This window comes from Zonotrichia leucophrys, chromosome 8, assembly GCF_028769735.1.
Source record: "Zonotrichia leucophrys gambelii isolate GWCS_2022_RI chromosome 8, RI_Zleu_2.0, whole genome shotgun sequence".
In the NCBI taxonomy this organism is placed as follows: Eukaryota; Metazoa; Chordata; class Aves; order Passeriformes; family Passerellidae; genus Zonotrichia; species Zonotrichia leucophrys.
Genome location: NC_088178.1, coordinates 26041507 through 26059440, shown reverse-complemented (window position 1 = coordinate 26059440; position 17934 = coordinate 26041507). Strand labels below are relative to the sequence as shown.

Below are 17934 nucleotides of genomic sequence, written 5' to 3'. Positions count from 1 at the left end.
TACACCTCCTTACACGGGTTTCTAGGTAACTGAAGACAATTTGAAACTCTGCAAGAAATGACAGGAGGTGAGTTTGGGAAATAACAGGCTGCAGCTTCTCTGTAATGGCATTAAAAGAGTCAGAGGATACCAACACTCGTCTCCAGTGCCACAGCTCCCTCAATGGGGAATTCACCTCACACTCTGCTTAGCTCTGTGGTGTGAGGCTCTGAGGAGACCCCACTCCTGATGTTCTCCTGATTTCTGCCTGAAAGGAGCAGCACTAGCAGGAGATTTCTCCTATGGAGGTTTATGAGCAGGTTGCTCCCATCTCTTCCCTCAGTCTGTAAGAGAAAAACTGACTCAGTACTGACTTGGAAGAACGAGGGGGATGTGAATGTGAGTAACAGGCATTTGCAAAGATGCATGTGAAGAAACAGCTGGAAGACATTGCCTAAGTTGGCTACCTTCGGACTGAAAAGAAAGGTCTCAATTTACCATCTGCAGATGACTTAGATCAGCACCTCACAGACAGCACCCATGAGCAGCATCCCTGGGACACAGACCTGCCATCCTACATGGAGAACACAGGATTCCCTGCTCCACCTCCCTGGGAAGTCCTCCAGGATCCAGAGAGTTAATCTTGCTCCCCAAAAAGCATCTTGCGTGTTTCTTTGGCTACTTACCTTATTTGGAAAGGTGTGGTTTCCCTCCCCTGGCATTTCTGCTGTGCCAGAGAAGTGTCAGCTCTTGGTTGCCTCACAGAGGGATGAAACTCTCCTGCCCTGATTCCCTCTGCCAGTTCCAGCATGAGGGAAATCCATCCCAGCCCTATAACCTTCGTTAGCCTGGATGTAAGCAGACACCTCAGTGCAATAAAAGTTCAGAGCTTATTACAGGCTCTGGGCTGATACCATAGATAATGGTAATTAACTGCTCTGGGATGACAGTGGTTTATTGCTGACTGATTTCTCAATGATTTCCTTAAGCAGTCTGTAAAAAAAAATGGGTCTTGCCAAGGATGGAGATGGCAGGAGGAGACAGAAAGCAGCTGAGTCTGCAGCTCAGCACATGAGGGGCTTGGAAGGGCACCTGGAGTTTACCCTGAGCTAGGGGCAGGATCAGTGCATTTACCCATCCTCAGGTTTATTTGTGAGCCTCAGAGTTTCTTTGGGTGAATATTTAAAGGCCACTCCTACCCATGCACAGGGTGCTGCAGCAATCATATTTTGATGCATACTGAAAGTATGATAAAATTGGGGTTTGGTTGTGTCAGAAGGTGCTGAAATCGCTGTCTCACTTTACTAGATATGGCTCCAACCAAGCTGGTTTCTACAGAAATTCCCTGCATTAAAGGAAACTGAGCAATCACATCCTCATCACCTCCCATGCAGACACCTTTTCCAGCCACTGATTTGCAGAGCTGAGGACCGGTCAATTTATCCAGCCTGAAAATCGTTCTGTATCTCCATGAGATGATCCCCACATGGGAGAACATCTTGTTCTCCTCCACAGAAAGGGGCAGGAACCTCTTCTCAAAGCCTCCAGCTTCCTTCTGCTCAGTTCCACACACGTGGGAGTCGCTTCCAAGGCACATCTGCTGCTGAAAGGAGCCGAGCAACGTGGAGGGAACAAACACTGGCAATCAGCTTTCGACCTGATTTTGAGTTTCCTAGTGAAAAAAAAGGACATTTGTAGTCTATCAGCACAGCACTGAACCACGTTAAATACGCCTCCATTTATCTTCAGTAAGACCAATACAGTTCCTTATTATTGGAACAATGGTGTATTTTTGTCATCCTTAATTATTAACTTATCTGGCTGCAATTTCTTCGTTTATTAAAAGGATATTCTAGGTGACTTTAACAGCTATACAACTCTTATATAACCAACATCTTAAACTCTTTTTTTCCAGCCATTCTTTTCCTTTTTCTTTTTTTTTTTTTTTTTGCTTTGCTCACAGCTTTTCTATTTTTCTTTGGCATTGGTAAGTAAACCCAAGGGGCCAGCTCCTACAGTTACACTGATGTTTTTGGAGCATGGCCTAGAGTTTTATCAGTTTACATCATCTGGGAGTGGGCCCATAAAATTTTAAAACGTTGCAATAAATGAAAGCAGACAGGTGACAGAGTGACAACACCAGACAGAGAGAATGGCCACTGCCAAGGCAGTGCAAACCTCAGCTTTATTTGGAGGAAAAGTCCTGCAACTACATATGATACTGGGATGCGAAACACACAGGCAGGTTTGCTGGGAGCTGAATACGGGAGCAAAATTTGGCCTGTACAGAAAAACAACTTGCAGTATTTCCTCAGGTGACACTGGCAAGCCTTCACCACCACCAAATGATTCCTGCATGTTCCCACAGTGTTTGCCACTCCAAGCAAGAATATTCCAGAGGCAGGTGGGGGGAGAGGATACCCTGGAGTGGCTCCCCACCAGCTGTGGTTCACAGCTGCCTTCATGGCAAAGTTCATCCTGAGCATCCTGGAAGCCACTGGCACTTGTGTGTATTTTGCCATGAGTCTGCAGCAATGCATTTATTGCCTTTCAGTGACTGCAGCTGGTTTCTGCTGCCCAGCACAGTCGGTGTCCCCAGGATCTCACCGACAGAAGGAGATGGGAGCATCCCAGTTTCTTCACCGACTTATCCTCCTCACTCTCAGGGCTGTAAAGCCAACTGATGGTTGCCATGAGCTCTCTGTCCCCACTGCTCACCCAGAGCAGTGTGACCTCCTTCAGCCTGTTGTTTGAACCCAAATTTCCTCAGTAACCAGGTCTCCACACCCGCTGCCGTGCCACAGCCACTTCATTTCTGCCACAGAGGACACCACCCTGGTGACAGTGAAGGGAGGGCTGAATTCCTTTCCCAGTCTGGCTCTGTGTTTTGACAAGTGATTCTTTCTATAAATCCCAGACAGGGTAACCCTTCCGAGGCAATTGTAAAGCTGGATTTAATGTACATCACAGAGAATACACGAAAGCTCTCGTACATTCTGCAGCACTGGGGGTTTTTTGGTGGCTCTGTGAACATGCTGACCAGCAGCTGACCTTGCCTCCTGATGCAGAGCACAGCCACTGAAGGATAGGACACACTGCTATCAACAGTATTCCAAATTTCACTTCATATTCTGCATCTGCTTCCCCTCAATGTGGTGATGGGTCCCACCAGCCACCTACAGTAGCTCATCACCAGAGGCGTGGGGCCTTGTGACATGATTGCTCTCAGAGCACATGGGGCACAGCCCAGGTATCCTTGATTCCTGCAGCACCGGTTATTCCCTCTCTTGGTGAAGCCCTTCCCAATGAGAACAGGGTGGCTGCAGCCTTGAGAGGACAGAGGAAAGCAAGGAAAAAAGAGCAGAGTAACCCCAAGGACTCAGACGAATCCACATGGAGAGCTTTCCCCACCACAGATGCTAAACAAGTCCTTCCACATTAGATCCACCTACACCTAAAATAGCCTCACCAATCTAACCTTGCCGAAGCCTTCAGCTGGTGTTTCACTTTCCCTGAGAGCTATCTGGAAGTTTCTAAAGTAACTAAAAATGCATTTCCCTTTTTGATCGATTTCCCAAGGGCCACTCTAGCTACAGCTGCTGTACCAACCCCTCTGCCCTCCTCCTCCTCCTCAAGCCACCACACACCTCTACTCCCTCACATGAAACAGCTGTGAAACCTCAGAAACAGGTCCTGGGCAATATGTATCCCATTGATAAATACCTTTAAAAAAAACCCATCTGGAAGCTGGTCAATTGAGCACCATCAGGTAAACTCAGGGACAGCATGTTCCCCTACAGGCTTTTCCTTCAGGATGACTGGACATACTTTGGATTTCTCAGCAGAGGGAGCTTCTCACAAGCAGTTTGAGCACCACCTCCCTCCAGCCCTCAGAAACACCACTTTCAAACAAGCTTTGCACCAAACCCACATGAAGGAAAACTGAAGGCAGCTGACTCCTAACCCCAAGTAACCATCAGCTGGTTTCTTCACGGATTTAAGGAGGCTTGCAGTCTTCCAAAATTCTTTATTAGTTTTCATAACTACTCCTATTAAATGCCTGTCCTTTCAGCGTCCTGGTACTGCTCAGCAGCAGCTCTGTGGCAGTCAGTACCAGGGCTGTGAGAGTTTGTAAGAAAAAATGGGCTTTTTAATGCTTTTCAATGCCTTCCTTTGGTGCCACTGAAAGCCTCTTGATATTTTTCTTATGGAGACAGAACTCTCCAGCCCACTTTTGTGTGCAGCTCAAATGCTCTGTATGTGATGACCATGCAGTGTGGCCAGCAGGATCAGGGCAGGGATTGTCCCCCTGTGCTTGGTGCTGATGAAGCCACACCTGGATTCTGTGTGCATTTTGGGGCCTCCCATGACAAGGAAGACATTGAGGGGCTGAGGTGTGTTCAGAGGAGGGCAGCAGAGCTGGGAAAAGGGCTGGAGCACAAGTCTGAGGTTGAGGGAGCGGTGGGGCTCAGCCTGGAGAAAAGGAGGCTCAGAGGCGACCTTCTCAGTCTCTACAACTCCCTTAGATGAGGTTGGAGCCAGGTGGGTGTTGGGAGTTTGGCTGGCTAAAGACTGGAAAAGTACAAAACCGTGGCTAATTCCAAGTCCTGCACCTGCAAAGATAGTGTGTCCTTGGGCCTAGCTGTAGTAGGATAACAAATAGTGAAAGAGACATGAGAAAAGAGAGATGTAACCCCTAAGGAATGAGGAAGAGTTCATGGTATAGTTTAACCAATAGATTGCTTGGCTTACAGAATATTTATAAGCTTATTATTTGCTGTATAAGTGTTTGATACTTTCTTCAATAAACTGGACCTGTTGGACCTGTGATGAACCACCTGGTGTCCTGGTCCCCTTCCTACAACAGGTGGGAGTCGGGATCATCTCCCAGGGAACAGGGGACAGGACAAGAGGAAGCAGCCTCAAGTTGTGCCGGGAAGGTTTGGATTGCGTATCAGGAACAATTTCTTCACATAAAGAGTTACCAAACACTGGAACAGGCTGCCCATGGCAGTGGTGGGATTATCATCCCCAGAGGGGTTTAAAAGCTGTGTGGATGTGGCACTTGGGGTGGTGGCCTTGGCAGTGCTGAGGGAACAGCTGGACTTGATGATCTTAGAAGGCTTTTCCAGCCTAAACAATTCTATGATTCCATGACTCTGTGTCCCTTCTCCCTGTCTCCTTGGACAAAGAGCTGCATCCTTTATCCAAAAGCCTTTGCATGGTCACCACCAAGCCCTGCTGGGTGAGGAGCAGAGTCCTGAGCAGGGCTGGCAGGGATGAGCTGGCCCAAGAACACAGTGAGCTCTGCCATGGTCAGTGCCAGGGCCCTGCTCTGCTCCCAGCACAAGCCTGCGTGGGGTGAGCTCCACAGGGAGCTGATCCAGGCAGGAAAAAAAAACTGATTTGAACAGAAAATGTTTAATTCTTCAGTCAGATCAGCTCTCCAACCTGTTTAACTGAGTGACAGCAGAAGCACTTGTACTGCACAGCATGCCCAGAACAGCATGAGTGGGCGGATGGGATGGCAGGAGAGGGAGGCAGGGAGGAGAGGAAGGGAAAAGGACTGCTTTTTTAAGAAGCACTAACAGCTCAAACACACTTAAAATGTTAATTTAATTGAAGAAACCAAGGATTTTCATCTCACCAAGCTACCAAGAGAACCTTAGCTCTTCCAACCAGATTTGCAGATGATGTCTTCCTAAGCCTACATGGATTGTTGGATGATGTTTTGCCTAAATAACTAGAATAACTAGAATTGAAAACCTGCAGCATTTCTAGTATCTATCTCTCCTTCCCTCATCCCCTTCTCATTCCTGTGTTTTCTATGCCTGGCATCAGTACCTACAGGAGCAATTTGACCACAATCTGAACGTGGTTCACTCCTCTGCTTTAAAAGAGTTTCACATCCCAATCTTTGAGCTCACCTACCCCCTTCCTGTTGCCTAGAGCCTTACAAAAACAAGAGCAAAACATGAAAAACATTATAAGCACTTGTAATGGTTCTTCATAAAAACAAGTTCAAAATAGTATTTACACTGAAGGCATAAATATCCCCTTATGAATAAATGATGCTGTTATTCAATAAGCCCAGAGCTTGATCACATTCAGATCAGGAATAATTATTTAGGTCCTTCAGAGAGGTTAAAATAACCTCTTAGAAGCATGGGAACCTTCTTTTGCATGAATAATTTCCGTCAGCAGATGAACTGATAAATAAAAGCAGATAACATCAATCAGCTCAGATGTAAAAAGAGCTGGTGAGCAGACTAGGCACAAGTGCAACAAATATAATTTGGCTATAAATAAATTTAGTCTGGAAATTAGGAGACCCTTTCCAAATATGAGAGCTGTGAAGTCTCAGTCTAGTCCTTCAATAAAAGCCGTGGGACAAACCCCAAAAAAGCAGTGTGCTAAAATTTCCTTCCCTGGAATTGTTCCAGGCATGTTGCATGGGGGCCTGAGCAAACTGTTCTAAGGGAAGGTGGCTCTGCCCATGGCCAAAGGGTTGGGACTAGGTGATCTTTAAGGTAGATCCAACCCAAACCATTCTGTGAATGGTTCCATGAAATCCTGAAGTGGGCTTCACAACAAAGCCTTCCATGTGTCTGAAGAGGGCTGAAAGGTGTGGCTGGCCTGCCAGAGCTGAGCTCTGAACCTCAATCCCTCCCTGCCTGAAGTTTCCCTCTCCCAGCTATCAATCATCTAAAGGACAAGGTCAGCATTTCTCCTGCTGACACTTGTGTCACATCATCGTGGCTGTGCCCACACGGAACACCTGGATTCCATGTTCCTCTCTGAACTCAGCCTTTGCCATTCCAGGGTCTGACAGCGCTGACTGTGCCAGAACCTCCTGGGGGTGTCATTGGACCTCTGTCACCGTCCTCTCAAGCAACACATCCCTGGAGGGATTTTAACTTCAAAAAACAAAGCCTCATCTTTCTCACAGACTCTATTTATCTTGTGTGACATGGTTCCACCATGGATAGGAGTTTTCTGCCAGGGTTTTAGAGAGCAAGCTGTGTTTTGGAGGAAGGTGCCCCTTTCTTTAGTCTTGAAATGGAACTGCTGGCACTTTGGACTTTCTGTCGGAAACACGTGCACTGCCAGGTACTCAGGTGCCTACTCCACCAGAGGGGGGCACAGGTGAGGGATGCACAGGTGGGGGATGCGGAGGTGTTTTGCTCCAGACCCCAACCCAAAGGCGCCAGGGTGCATCCCTTGCTCAGGGGACACGGTCACCACAGCACCACCACGGGCCTGTCCCCACCCTGACCGGGGAGTCCCCTCTGCCTCAGCCCTTGTCCTCTGCCCTGTGTCCCACACAGCCCTTTCTGGGGGTCTGATCCGGCTCCCCGAGCCCTTTCTGGGGTCTGACCCTGTCCAGTCCCCATCCCCAGCCCTGTCCTGGTCCCCATTCCCAACCCTGCCCGGGTCTGACCCTGCCCGGTCCCCATCCCCAGCCCTGCCCGGGGTCTGAGCCGCCTCCCCCTCAGTCCCCCTCAGTCCCCAGGCGGTGCCACCCCCGCCGCGGGGGGGGGCCGCTGGCCGCGGCGATGAGGGGGAGCGCGGGGCCGGCAGCCCGGAGCCAATCGGCGCCCTCAGCGCCTGGTCCGATCTCCTCGGAGCTCTCCGATTGGCCGTCTCCCTCCCCTCGCCTCACTCCTCGGCCAATGGGGGCGGAGGGGCGTGGCGCGGAGGGCGAGCGCGCGAGCGGCGGGCGCGGCATGGCGGGGTCCCATAAGGGCGCGCGGCCGTGATGGAGCGCGAGCGGGCGGTGGGTGTCATGTCGGCGTTGTGGTCGGTGGGCGCGGGGCTGCTGCTCCTGCTGCTCTGGGTGCGGCACCGCGGGCTGGAGGCCGTGCTGGTGCACCACCGCTGGGTCTTCGTCTGCTTCTTCCTCCTGCCGCTCTCCATCCTCTTCGACATCTACTACCAGCTGCGCGCATGGGCCGTGTGGCGCCTCCACAGCGCCCCGCGGCAGCACGCCCAGCGCGTCCGGCACATCCAGGAGCAGGTGAGGCTTGGCCGGACCTCGGCACCCCGGGGGTACCGCGGCTTTGTGAGGGAACAGCGTGTCCTTGTCCCGCTGTCTGTCCTCCCCCTCACCCCGCCATTCCGCACCCGGGGCAAAGTCCAGCGGAGTGGGGGAATGCAAGGGAATAAACGCCAGCGGGGCTTTCAGCCTCCTGCAGGGCTGTTGTCCCGCTGGAACTCCTGTGGAACTCGCTCCCTGCGGCTGCTGGTGTTCCGTGAACCGGGCTGGGCTCAGGGACACACGTGTGTGCGACATGGGAGCACATCAGTGTCTGCACCGCAGGCTCAGGAGCGTGTTCTTCTTCCCCTCACACCCTGCTGCTCACACCGCCAGCTCCTGCAGCTGCTTCGTGGCCAGATTAAACTTTTCCTCCGCCCAGAAATGCAGATGTGCGTAGTGATTCTGTGCTCTCTGCTGTTTGTGGTAATTCTGTCACGTCCGCTTCTGTTTCCTGCCTTGTCTGTCACATCACGGATGCAGATGGATGTTCATGTGCAGGGAATTATTCTCAGAGGGGTTGGGGTTGTTGGCTGGGTTTTTTTTACCAGCTGTAGTAGCAACTCAGCTCTGAGGAAAATGCAGTTGTTTGTTCTCTGAGTGTTAACCACTGTGGCTTTGCAGAATTCATATGGCTTACACGTTTTCCTTCCCAACTTTTTGTAGAATCCTAGGAGGCTTTGGGTTGGAAAGGGACCATAAAAATCATCTCATTCAGGGACATCTTCCACTAGACCAGGTTGCTTAAGGTTGATTCCACTAGACCTGGTCATTTGGAGGCTCAGACCACTTTTTGTGTGTTTTGGGTTAGAACTGAGATTATAACAGCAATAATACCTCCCTTAGAGGAGGGTTTTTTAAACTCTGTTAATGTGTTGTTATCCTTTTGAATCCTTCCCCCAAAAGAAAACCCCAGAGCTACAGGATAAGTGTATCCTCTACATAACTATCCCACTCTGGTCATACTTCATTTAGGAGTTCAGAGGGCTGCAGAGAGGCTTCCAAAGCATCCCTGGTGTGAGAGTTGTTGCCCTTGCAGGTGCGGGAATGGAAGAAGGAAGGCAGCAGGAGGTACATGTGCACGGGCCGGCCCGGCTGGCTGACAGTGTCACTCCGAGTGGGCAAGTACAAGAAGACCCACAAGAACATCATGATCAATTTAATGGATGTCCTGGAAGTAGACAGTGAAAGACAGGTAACAAATCCCACCACAAAGCATGCACTCTAATGGATTTTATACTTTTCTTCACGATACACAGAGCTGAAGGGATTAGATTCCACAAAGAGCAAAATTTTGTGGCAGAGCTGTTGTCACATTTCAAGGGTTTGCAATGTGGGCTTGGATCGTTCCATCTGAAAAACCCAGCATATGGAATTGCTTGGCTTTTATGTGCTGAAGTCTAAAAGACCAGATTGATTTATGGGTTTGGGCACTGAGCAACAAGATGTTGAGGCAGAGGAGGAATCACTAAACAGTTCCCACTATTTTTAGCAGCTCTCTTAGGAAAGTGAGTCTCTGAGTTCTGATAACAGATGGAGGTGTATCCAGTTAGCCATATTTTGGCATCATTAATGCTGAACTCTTTAATTTGTATTTGTTGAGAACTTGGGGGTGGATTTTGTTTTGTTTTTTTTTTCCTTTTTAGGTTGTTCGTGTGGAGCCTTTGGTGTCCATGGGCCAGCTGACTGCATACCTGAATCCCATGGGCTGGACCATTCCTGTGGTGCCAGAGCTTGATGACCTCACAGTAGGTAAGGATTGCTGATGACAAGAGACTCACTCACTTTGCTGCACTTCCATTAGGGTTTTTTAATTGTGTTGTTTTAAAGGTTCTAGAAATAGTCTGTTGAGCCTTATGTTCTTTGTGGTATTTATGTTATAAGCACTTTTTTTTTTTTAATTATCTTAAAAGAACTTGTAAAGTGGCGGTTGCTCTCATAAATCACCCACATTTTGGAGTGTGTTTAATTTGATTTGTTGTGTGCTCTCTTGATAAGGTGGCCTGATCATGGGAACTGGCATTGAGTCTTCATCCCATATCTATGGACTTTTTCAGCACACCTGTGTGGCCTATGAACTTGTTCTTGCTGATGGAAGCCTTGTGAGATGTTCACCAGTAAGACAAAATGTTACTTTGCTATCATTTACAATGTCATTGACAGTTATTGGTGTGGATATATGATTTAGTATGACATACATACTTTTTGCAGACTGAAAACTCAGACCTATTTTATGCAGTGCCTTGGTCTTGTGGTACTCTGGGTTTCCTGGTTGCAGCAGAAATAAAAATGGTTCCTGCCAAGAAATATGTCAAAATACATTATGAGCCAGTGAGAGGACTGCAGAAGATTTGTGAGAAGTTCACTGAAGAGTCTAAGAAAAAGGAGAATAATTTTGTGGAAGGACTTATGTATTCCTTGGATGAAGCAGTCATCATGACAGGAGTCCTGACTGATGAAGCTGAGCAAAGCAAGGTAACTAAAGGGAAGTTACTCACAATAAAAAATTCTCCCAAAATCTAACTGAAGCTGTACTAGGATAAAACCATTATAGAATTGGAACACTCTCTTAACATAGAATTAAAATTTGGATCAGTCCATCAGAATGTTTTAATTCCTACAATGACAGAATGTGTTCTCTAAATCTCTTTTATTGGTGAGAACTGACCCACTGATTTCATTGTTCTGAGGAGGAGGAAGAGAAGGATCTTTTCTCATAGACTGAACAATGCTGCTTTGAACTGCACTTATTCACAGTAACTCTTCCTAGCAAGCTTTTAATGCTGTTAATATCAATAAAAACACATCAGGGACTTGCACAGCAGGGTCATGCTAAGTGTTCATGCAGCCCTCCACCTGGATGTTTCCTCTCTGCCATGTGAGATTTTGGATTAATGATGGGGTTAGAGATTGGCATTTTAGGAATTCAGTTCTGTCACATTTGTGGGCTCTTAAACAGCTTGTCAGTGGAAGCCTTACTTAAACCTTAATTGCAAGGAAGCTAAGAAGGAGCCTTGCAAGTGGGGTGAAGGCTCCCAAAATGCCTTGTGACAATCTTATCCAGAGGATATAACAGAGATTCCTCCCAGGAAAGGAATTTGGGGATGTACTCTGTCTGGCAAGGTGTAACTCTTACCTGATGAATTCTTGTTTTCTTGTAGATAAACAGAATTGGCAACTACTACAAGCCATGGTTCTTTAAGCATGTGGAGAAGTATTTGAAAGCTGACAGGACTGGAGTGGAGTACATTCCTTCCAGACATTATTACCACAGACACACTCGCAGTATCTTCTGGGAGCTCCAAGTAAGACCAGTTCCAAAATTCAAATATATCTGCAGGAAAGTACCCTGCCCCTTCACAGTGTAGGTACAATGTACCTTCTTCCCCTTGGCACCAACTTCTGTCTTTAATGACAGAAAAAAATGGCAAAGTTTATGGCAAAATTACAAGTCCTGCATTTGAGTGCAGCAAATCCAAAGGCGCTTTTTGACACATAAGGTGTTGTATCAGAAGCTCCTAATTTTTGGTTTAGTGCTTTTCTGAATTTAGGTCTTAAGTATGTATTTCAGCATTAAATCACCACTGAGTGATTTCCAAACTCAGATGGTGGGAAAAACATGAATGTGAAATTCTGGCTGAAAAACTGCCCCACCTAAAGGAATTACGTAATCAGGTCATTACTTAGAATTTCATAAATGTGTTTATTGTCGTGTGTAGTTACACAAAACTTGATTTGGCATTCTGAAATATTCCTGTTACTACATTTTGAATCTCTGGAGTGAGGTACCAGATCCTTTCAGCTCCTGCAGAAGGTAAACAGCAGTTGTCTGCGCGGGTGGTAATTAAGATTTTACAGCTTTAAAATGCTATTGAGAAATTTGGCTATTCTTGCAAAACTTCTGTAAAGTTAGCTCCATTTACACTCCTCCCTTGGCTGTTGCAAGATAATAGCCTGTTGCTCTTTTTATTTTTTAAAATTATTTGGGGCTGGGTATGTTGTGATTCATACTACTGCAAATCAGTGGGAACCAGAGGAGGCTTGGGGCAAGGCTCTGTAGCCAAGTGCAGCCCAGGCCCCTCTAATTTGCTAATTTGTGTTCTAGTACTTCAGCAAAGTATCACCAATTAAATTTATTGAAAATCTGGCTTAATATTGCCCTGAGGGCTCTGAAGTGTTCTTTTGGTCCAGTTACACATCCTTCAGTCAGAGTTTTTTTCTTTCCTCTTTGAAGGATATCATTCCTTTTGGCAATAACCCCGTGTTCCGTTACCTGTTTGGCTGGATGGTCCCCCCAAAAATCTCTCTGCTGAAGCTCACCCAAGGAGAAGCCATTAGGAAGCTGTATGAGCAGCACCACGTTGTGCAGGACATGCTGGTGCCAATAAAGAGCCTTGAAAAATCAATCCAGACCTTCCACGTTGACCTTAATGTAAGAACTCATCTCCTTAGAACTCAGCAAATCTTGGGTTGTTTGTGATAAGGACTGGGACTGCTGATGTTAAGACATAATATCCTGCTTGTGCAAAAGGTCATTATTGTGTCCTGGGGAGTGCTGTGCTTTGTGAGTCCATGATGCAAGGCTGCAGCAGAAATAAACACAGCTTTCTGAAAAAGAGAAACATTAAATAAAAGATTCAAGCTTTGGTAGAAGCTGACACTTCTGAAAGATTTTATCACTTACTAAAATTTGAACTTCACCTAAAATGATTGGTGGTCTCAAGCACCAAGCACCAACTGTGGAGCTTCATTTCTCTTTCTTGCTTTTATTTCTGAATTTATTTTAGTTAGTGTAGAATTTCAATTTTGATAATTTCAGTTTTGGACTGACCTGGAAAAGAAAACCCTTCCTTCTCGTTTTGCTCAGAATGTTTATTCAGTTGTTGGTTTGAGATCAGGGGTGGTTTATTTGTGGGTGGTTTTGGATTTTTTTTCCCTTTTAATTTCAAATATTTAAGGAGAGGAGATTTAATTCTAGGAGGACATTTTCAATCTGTTTGTGTTATGGTCATTAGAGAGTACAGCTAAATACAACACCAGGACAGCTGAGAAGGAAGAGCTGAAAGCAAAAGTTCCAGTCCAAGACTGGGAGAAAGTTCTCTTAACACTTTATTTTGCCACATTTATTAAAGATCTTAAAGGATGATTGTGTTAAAAAATAAGTGATAAAGTGTTTTGCTGTCCCTGCAGGTGTACCCTCTTTGGTTGTGTCCTTTCATATTGCCCAACAATCCTGGTATGGTCCATCCCAAAGGAAATGAAGCTGAACTCTACGTGGATATAGGAGCTTATGGAGAGCCCAAAAGCAAACAGTTTGAAGCCAGGGCTTCAATGAGGCAGATGGAAAAGTTTGTAAGAAGTGTGCACGGGTAAGGACCCCACCCCTCAGAACACTGATAATGTCACATATAATTCACACCCATGTGGTTTAATCACAGATATTTATCCCACAGAACTTTAATATTTAATACTGCATTAATTTAACAACCACAGTAATTGAAAACTAATTTAAATTTCTAATTTAGGTGTGTTTAAAATATGATTTCACTTTATTATTTGATTGCAAAACCAAACAAACAAAAGGACACAGTGGCTGAAGTCACTGTGGTGTAGTTGGGAGCTGGGTGAGTTCAGATCACCTTTCAGCTCCAGGCTGCTCTGGGAGCAGAGTCTGCTGCTACAAAATACATCCTTGGAATATTCATTCCAAGGAATGAATCATTCAGGAATCCCAAAAGTTTGGACAGCTTCCCTGGCTGCCCTTGGGACTGTTCTCCGTGCAGTCCTTGCAGCATCACGGAGCCGCTCGGCCCCGTCCTTGCACCGGGCTGTCCTTGCCCAGGGGGCAGCCTTGGCTGTCCCTGCAGTCACTCAGTCCCTGTGTGCTGGTGGCTCTTCCCTCCCTCAAAACTTGTGCTCCAGAGCTTCCTTTTCCCTGCCTGGCTTCTGCTTGCACAGGACCACAGTGGGCGTGAGGCATGTGCCCACCATCTGTCACGGACTCGAGCCAGCCGAATTTGCTGGAGCGGTGTCAGTGGAGGAGCAGCCACAGGCTGGTTTTTCAGGAACAAAAAGCAACTACATGGTATTTTTACACCATCAGTCTAATTTATCCCCATTTCTGTTTTGACCTACTTCTCAGTCTAACAGTGATCATGTCCCATGTGGCTGAGCAATAATGGCAAGGCTGCTTCGAGATGATTTGGGGACTGCAAATGACTTCAAGCTGCAGGAAGTGATTTGCCAGAGAACAAAGCAACCCAAAGTTAATTTTAAGCTTTTTTTTCATTAACTTGAAATTAAGATTTTTATTTAAAGCTCTTTACTGACAAAGTTTGGTCTGTTTTCTACCTGTCACTGGGAAATGAACAATGGATAAATGCTTAATCTTCCAGTTTCATAATCACACAAAACAATAGAGCTTCTATGTTAGGTTGTGTTTTGCTGCTGTACTCTGGTGGTAGCTGCAGCTTAGAGAGCACACTGTGGGAGTGAGGAAGAGTCCACAGCTGAAGAAGGATTTAATTTGTAAATGGACCTTTGTTACACCATGCTTTGTTTGCACTATGGATTTATCTTCTTGGCCTGGTCTCATTTTGCCTTCTTAGTTCTGTTCTTAATGTCCAGAGAAATGAAAAAGTCAAAGGATGTATTGTTACATCTGCCTTGAATGGATATTATAATGCAGGCAAATATGAGATTCTGTGACTGTACCTACATGAATCCTAAAAAAATAGGCAGAAAAAAATACTAAATCCATACAACATAATTGGCTGAGTGTCCCAACATAATCCATGAGAGCTATTGTATTTGTTTGTTTTTAAAAAGCATTGTTGATGTTTTTGTTTTGTTAAGTATTTGCTATTCATAACTTGCACTGAATTTTTTTTTTTAACACTGAATCTCTGTCTCTTGTCTTTCCCTTCTCTCCAGTTTCCAGATGCTGTATGCAGATTGTTACATGACCCGTGAGGAGTTCTGGGATATGTTTGATGGCTCGTTGTACCACAAGCTGAGGGAGGAGATGAATTGCAAGGATGCCTTTCCAGAAGTGTATGACAAAATCTGCAAAGCTGCAAGGCACTGAGCCTGGCTGAGCTCACCAAGCAATCAGGGAAAGAGGAATTTACCTATAGCTAGTCAGTATATCCTTTAAAAAAAAAGCTTTATTGCTCTCCAAATAAGCTCATTCTTATTGATGTTTAAAGGTATGAATTCCTGCTTTACACATTTATGTTTAGTATTTCTTGGTATGTTTTAAAACCAGTTTTCCAAACTCAGAGTGATTGTTTTTAAGAAATCTGAAGTGCTAGCCTTTGTATCTAATGTAGTGACATAGGTGAGTTCACCTATTTCCAGGCAGAAGAAAAATAATGGGAATGGATGAAGACACTGGAGTTACACCAGCTATATTTAACATGACTTCTGAAAAACAGGAGGGGGGGGCTCAGATGTAGGTGCCAAAGCTGAACACATTGTCTAATTAATCATGTTTTTAAGAACATTTGCCTCCAGTCAGTGTCCTGGAGCAGCTCTGCAGTGGCTCATCCCCACTCCATCCTCCTGCAGCTGCATGATGGTGGTGCTGGGCTGCTCACCTTGTCCTGCAGGGCAGCTGAGCTCCCCAGGCCTGGCTTCTGCTGGAAAACTGAGCACTGAGGTGTGAAGAAGATGCTTTTTACTTGTGCCTATCAGATTTGTACTGATTTTGATTATGAAGTGTGAATGGATGTAGGTTTTTTAGGTGTTTTGTAGTTGGCCAACAGTGCATTGGTTTTTTTTTTGCCCCAAAGTATCAATGTTCTGGCTTTGTAGACCACTGAAGAAGAATTGCTGCTATTTCATATAGCCAAATTTTAATTTCTTTGTGGGTCAGTTTGTTTGGGTTTCTTTTGGGTTTGTGTTTTTTTGGGGTTGTTTGGTTGTGGCTTAATTTTAGTGCCTTATAAGTACTCAGTTGGAGGAAGATCTGGCTCATCTCAGATTGTTCTGTCCTGGCCTGTTGGGAGAAGGAAGTCAAGGCTGCATTTTTAGGAGGTTTGTTAGAGCAAGTGGCTGTGGATAAGAACTGTTGATGTGAACCTGGATACACACAGGCTTTGGTTCTGACTTGAGTGACATTTTTGCTTTTCATTTTAGCTGGGTTAGGTTGATAGGCTTTGTAAAAGGACTGTTTCAGTCACCTGGAGAGGGAATAACAGCAAGTACTGTTAGTTCCCTCTTCTGCTGCTCGCAGGTGAAAATGGCACAGTCGTGGACTTGATACGCTTGAGTGTAGAAGTGTGGAGATGTTTTCACCCTGTAGCCAGAATCAGGGTTCCAAACCAAGCCTGTGTCTTGTCCAAGCAGTACTGAAAATTGTTACTTGAAACCTTACTGAGCCTGATGGAAAATAAAGTAATTTTCTTGAGGTTTGTGTAGGGGGTAACATGGAGAACTTCTCAAACAGTTACCAGTGGGAGGTGTAATTTTATTATGCGTGCTAAACCAATGATTTTATTTATTGATAGATGGATGTTTAAGGTCCAGATGAAACCAATGATAAAGCAGTAGCAGGAATAAGCTTGGGCTGTAACTCAGTGATATAAGTAAGGTACCCCCTCAAATCCTGCACAGGGGCAGCATTCCATGGGGAGACACAGCCAGTGCAGAGTGTCCTCAGTGCTGCCCGGGCCCTGGAGCTGTGTCAGTGATCCAGGAGTGCCTGTACCTCCTGGCTGCACCAGGGGTACACAGGAAGGCAAGTGTTGATTCTCAGGGTGTGACCTGCCTTCCTGCCCCCACGAGGGAATCGTCCCTGGGGTGAAGCTACGATTAGCCCAGTGCTTGTATAGCCTGCACAGAGCAAGAATGGTTTGGTTAGCTTTGAAAGGGCAATGTTAAAACAGCTAGAGGATATGCAAATGCTTCCACTTAGGCTGTGTTTCACTTATGTACTGATGATCTTTAGGTATGCACTGTGTTTGTTTTTTCACACCTTAATTTATTGGCAAACTTTGTATGCTGTGATGGGGTACTGCACTGTATCAGTCACACACATGCACACACACCATTGCTGTTGCTCTTGGTTTTTGGTTGTATGGGCTGTTGAAAATAAAGCTCTGGCCGGCGTACTGTTCCAAGGAGTGTCTTTTAATGAGTGCTTGCTTGCTTTTCAGCAGCTGTTTATCATTTCTCTCTGCTTCTTGTGTTGTTCCACATGGCCAGTGATTACTGAGAAAGCCTGGGTGAGACACACAGGGCATTGTGAGGGAGGTGGTGTTTGTAGGAATGTCTTTGAAGTCCGTGAACCTTCATTTATCTTTTCCCCAAGACACACCTGCAATAAAAGAAATACCTCATAGCTGAGCCTTTAACCCTTCACTTATGCCCCACTAGCTCCCCACAGCTTCATGATGCCAATTGTCCCGATTTTTACACACACCACTTCCTTCTTTCTCCGTGACATTTTGTCTGAGGAGGACAAACTCCCATTTTGCATTTAGGTGCTACCCATTGACAATGGATAATTACTTCATTCTTCTCATTTCATGCTAATAAATCTAATCCCTGCCTTGAATGAGCAGCCAAATGTGAGAGTCGAGACTCAGTGCACTCTTCAGCCTGAGGAGTTTCACACCCACCTCCTCTGTCTCCTTGATAAACGTCGTCATGCAGCTCTGTAGGCTCATGGGAGGTGCTGCTGCCCCTCCCTGCTCTCAGCTGTACACCTTCTCCCAGGGTGCACGCTGCTCTTTTCCCTGCCAAGTGCCCCAGCCCTGCTGAAGCTGCAGTTCAGGTGCTGAAGCCCTTCCGTGCTGGCCTGGGCTCAGGCTGCATTGCACAACCCTCCTTTGTGCCCTCCCTCACCCACATCACTGCTCAGGCATTTCCCTTCTGAGCCCTCCCAGGCATTTCCCTTCGGAGCCCTCCTCCTTGGG

General features: G+C 46.2%; 1 protein-coding gene across 1 annotated transcript; it reads left to right on the top strand.

Moving 5' to 3' along the window:
• Positions 1 to 7679: 7679 nt before the first annotated feature.
• On the top strand, positions 7680 to 17136 carry DHCR24 (24-dehydrocholesterol reductase). Its single transcript, XM_064720181.1, has 9 exons — positions 7680 to 7996; positions 9054 to 9209; positions 9661 to 9766; positions 10013 to 10131; positions 10226 to 10489; positions 11176 to 11319; positions 12249 to 12446; positions 13205 to 13383; positions 14948 to 17136. The coding sequence occupies exons 1-9, from the start codon at positions 7739 to 7741 to the stop codon at positions 15099 to 15101; spliced, it is 1578 nt and encodes a 525-aa protein (XP_064576251.1). The 5' UTR covers positions 7680 to 7738; the 3' UTR covers positions 15102 to 17136.
• Positions 17137 to 17934: the final 798 nt, after the last annotated feature.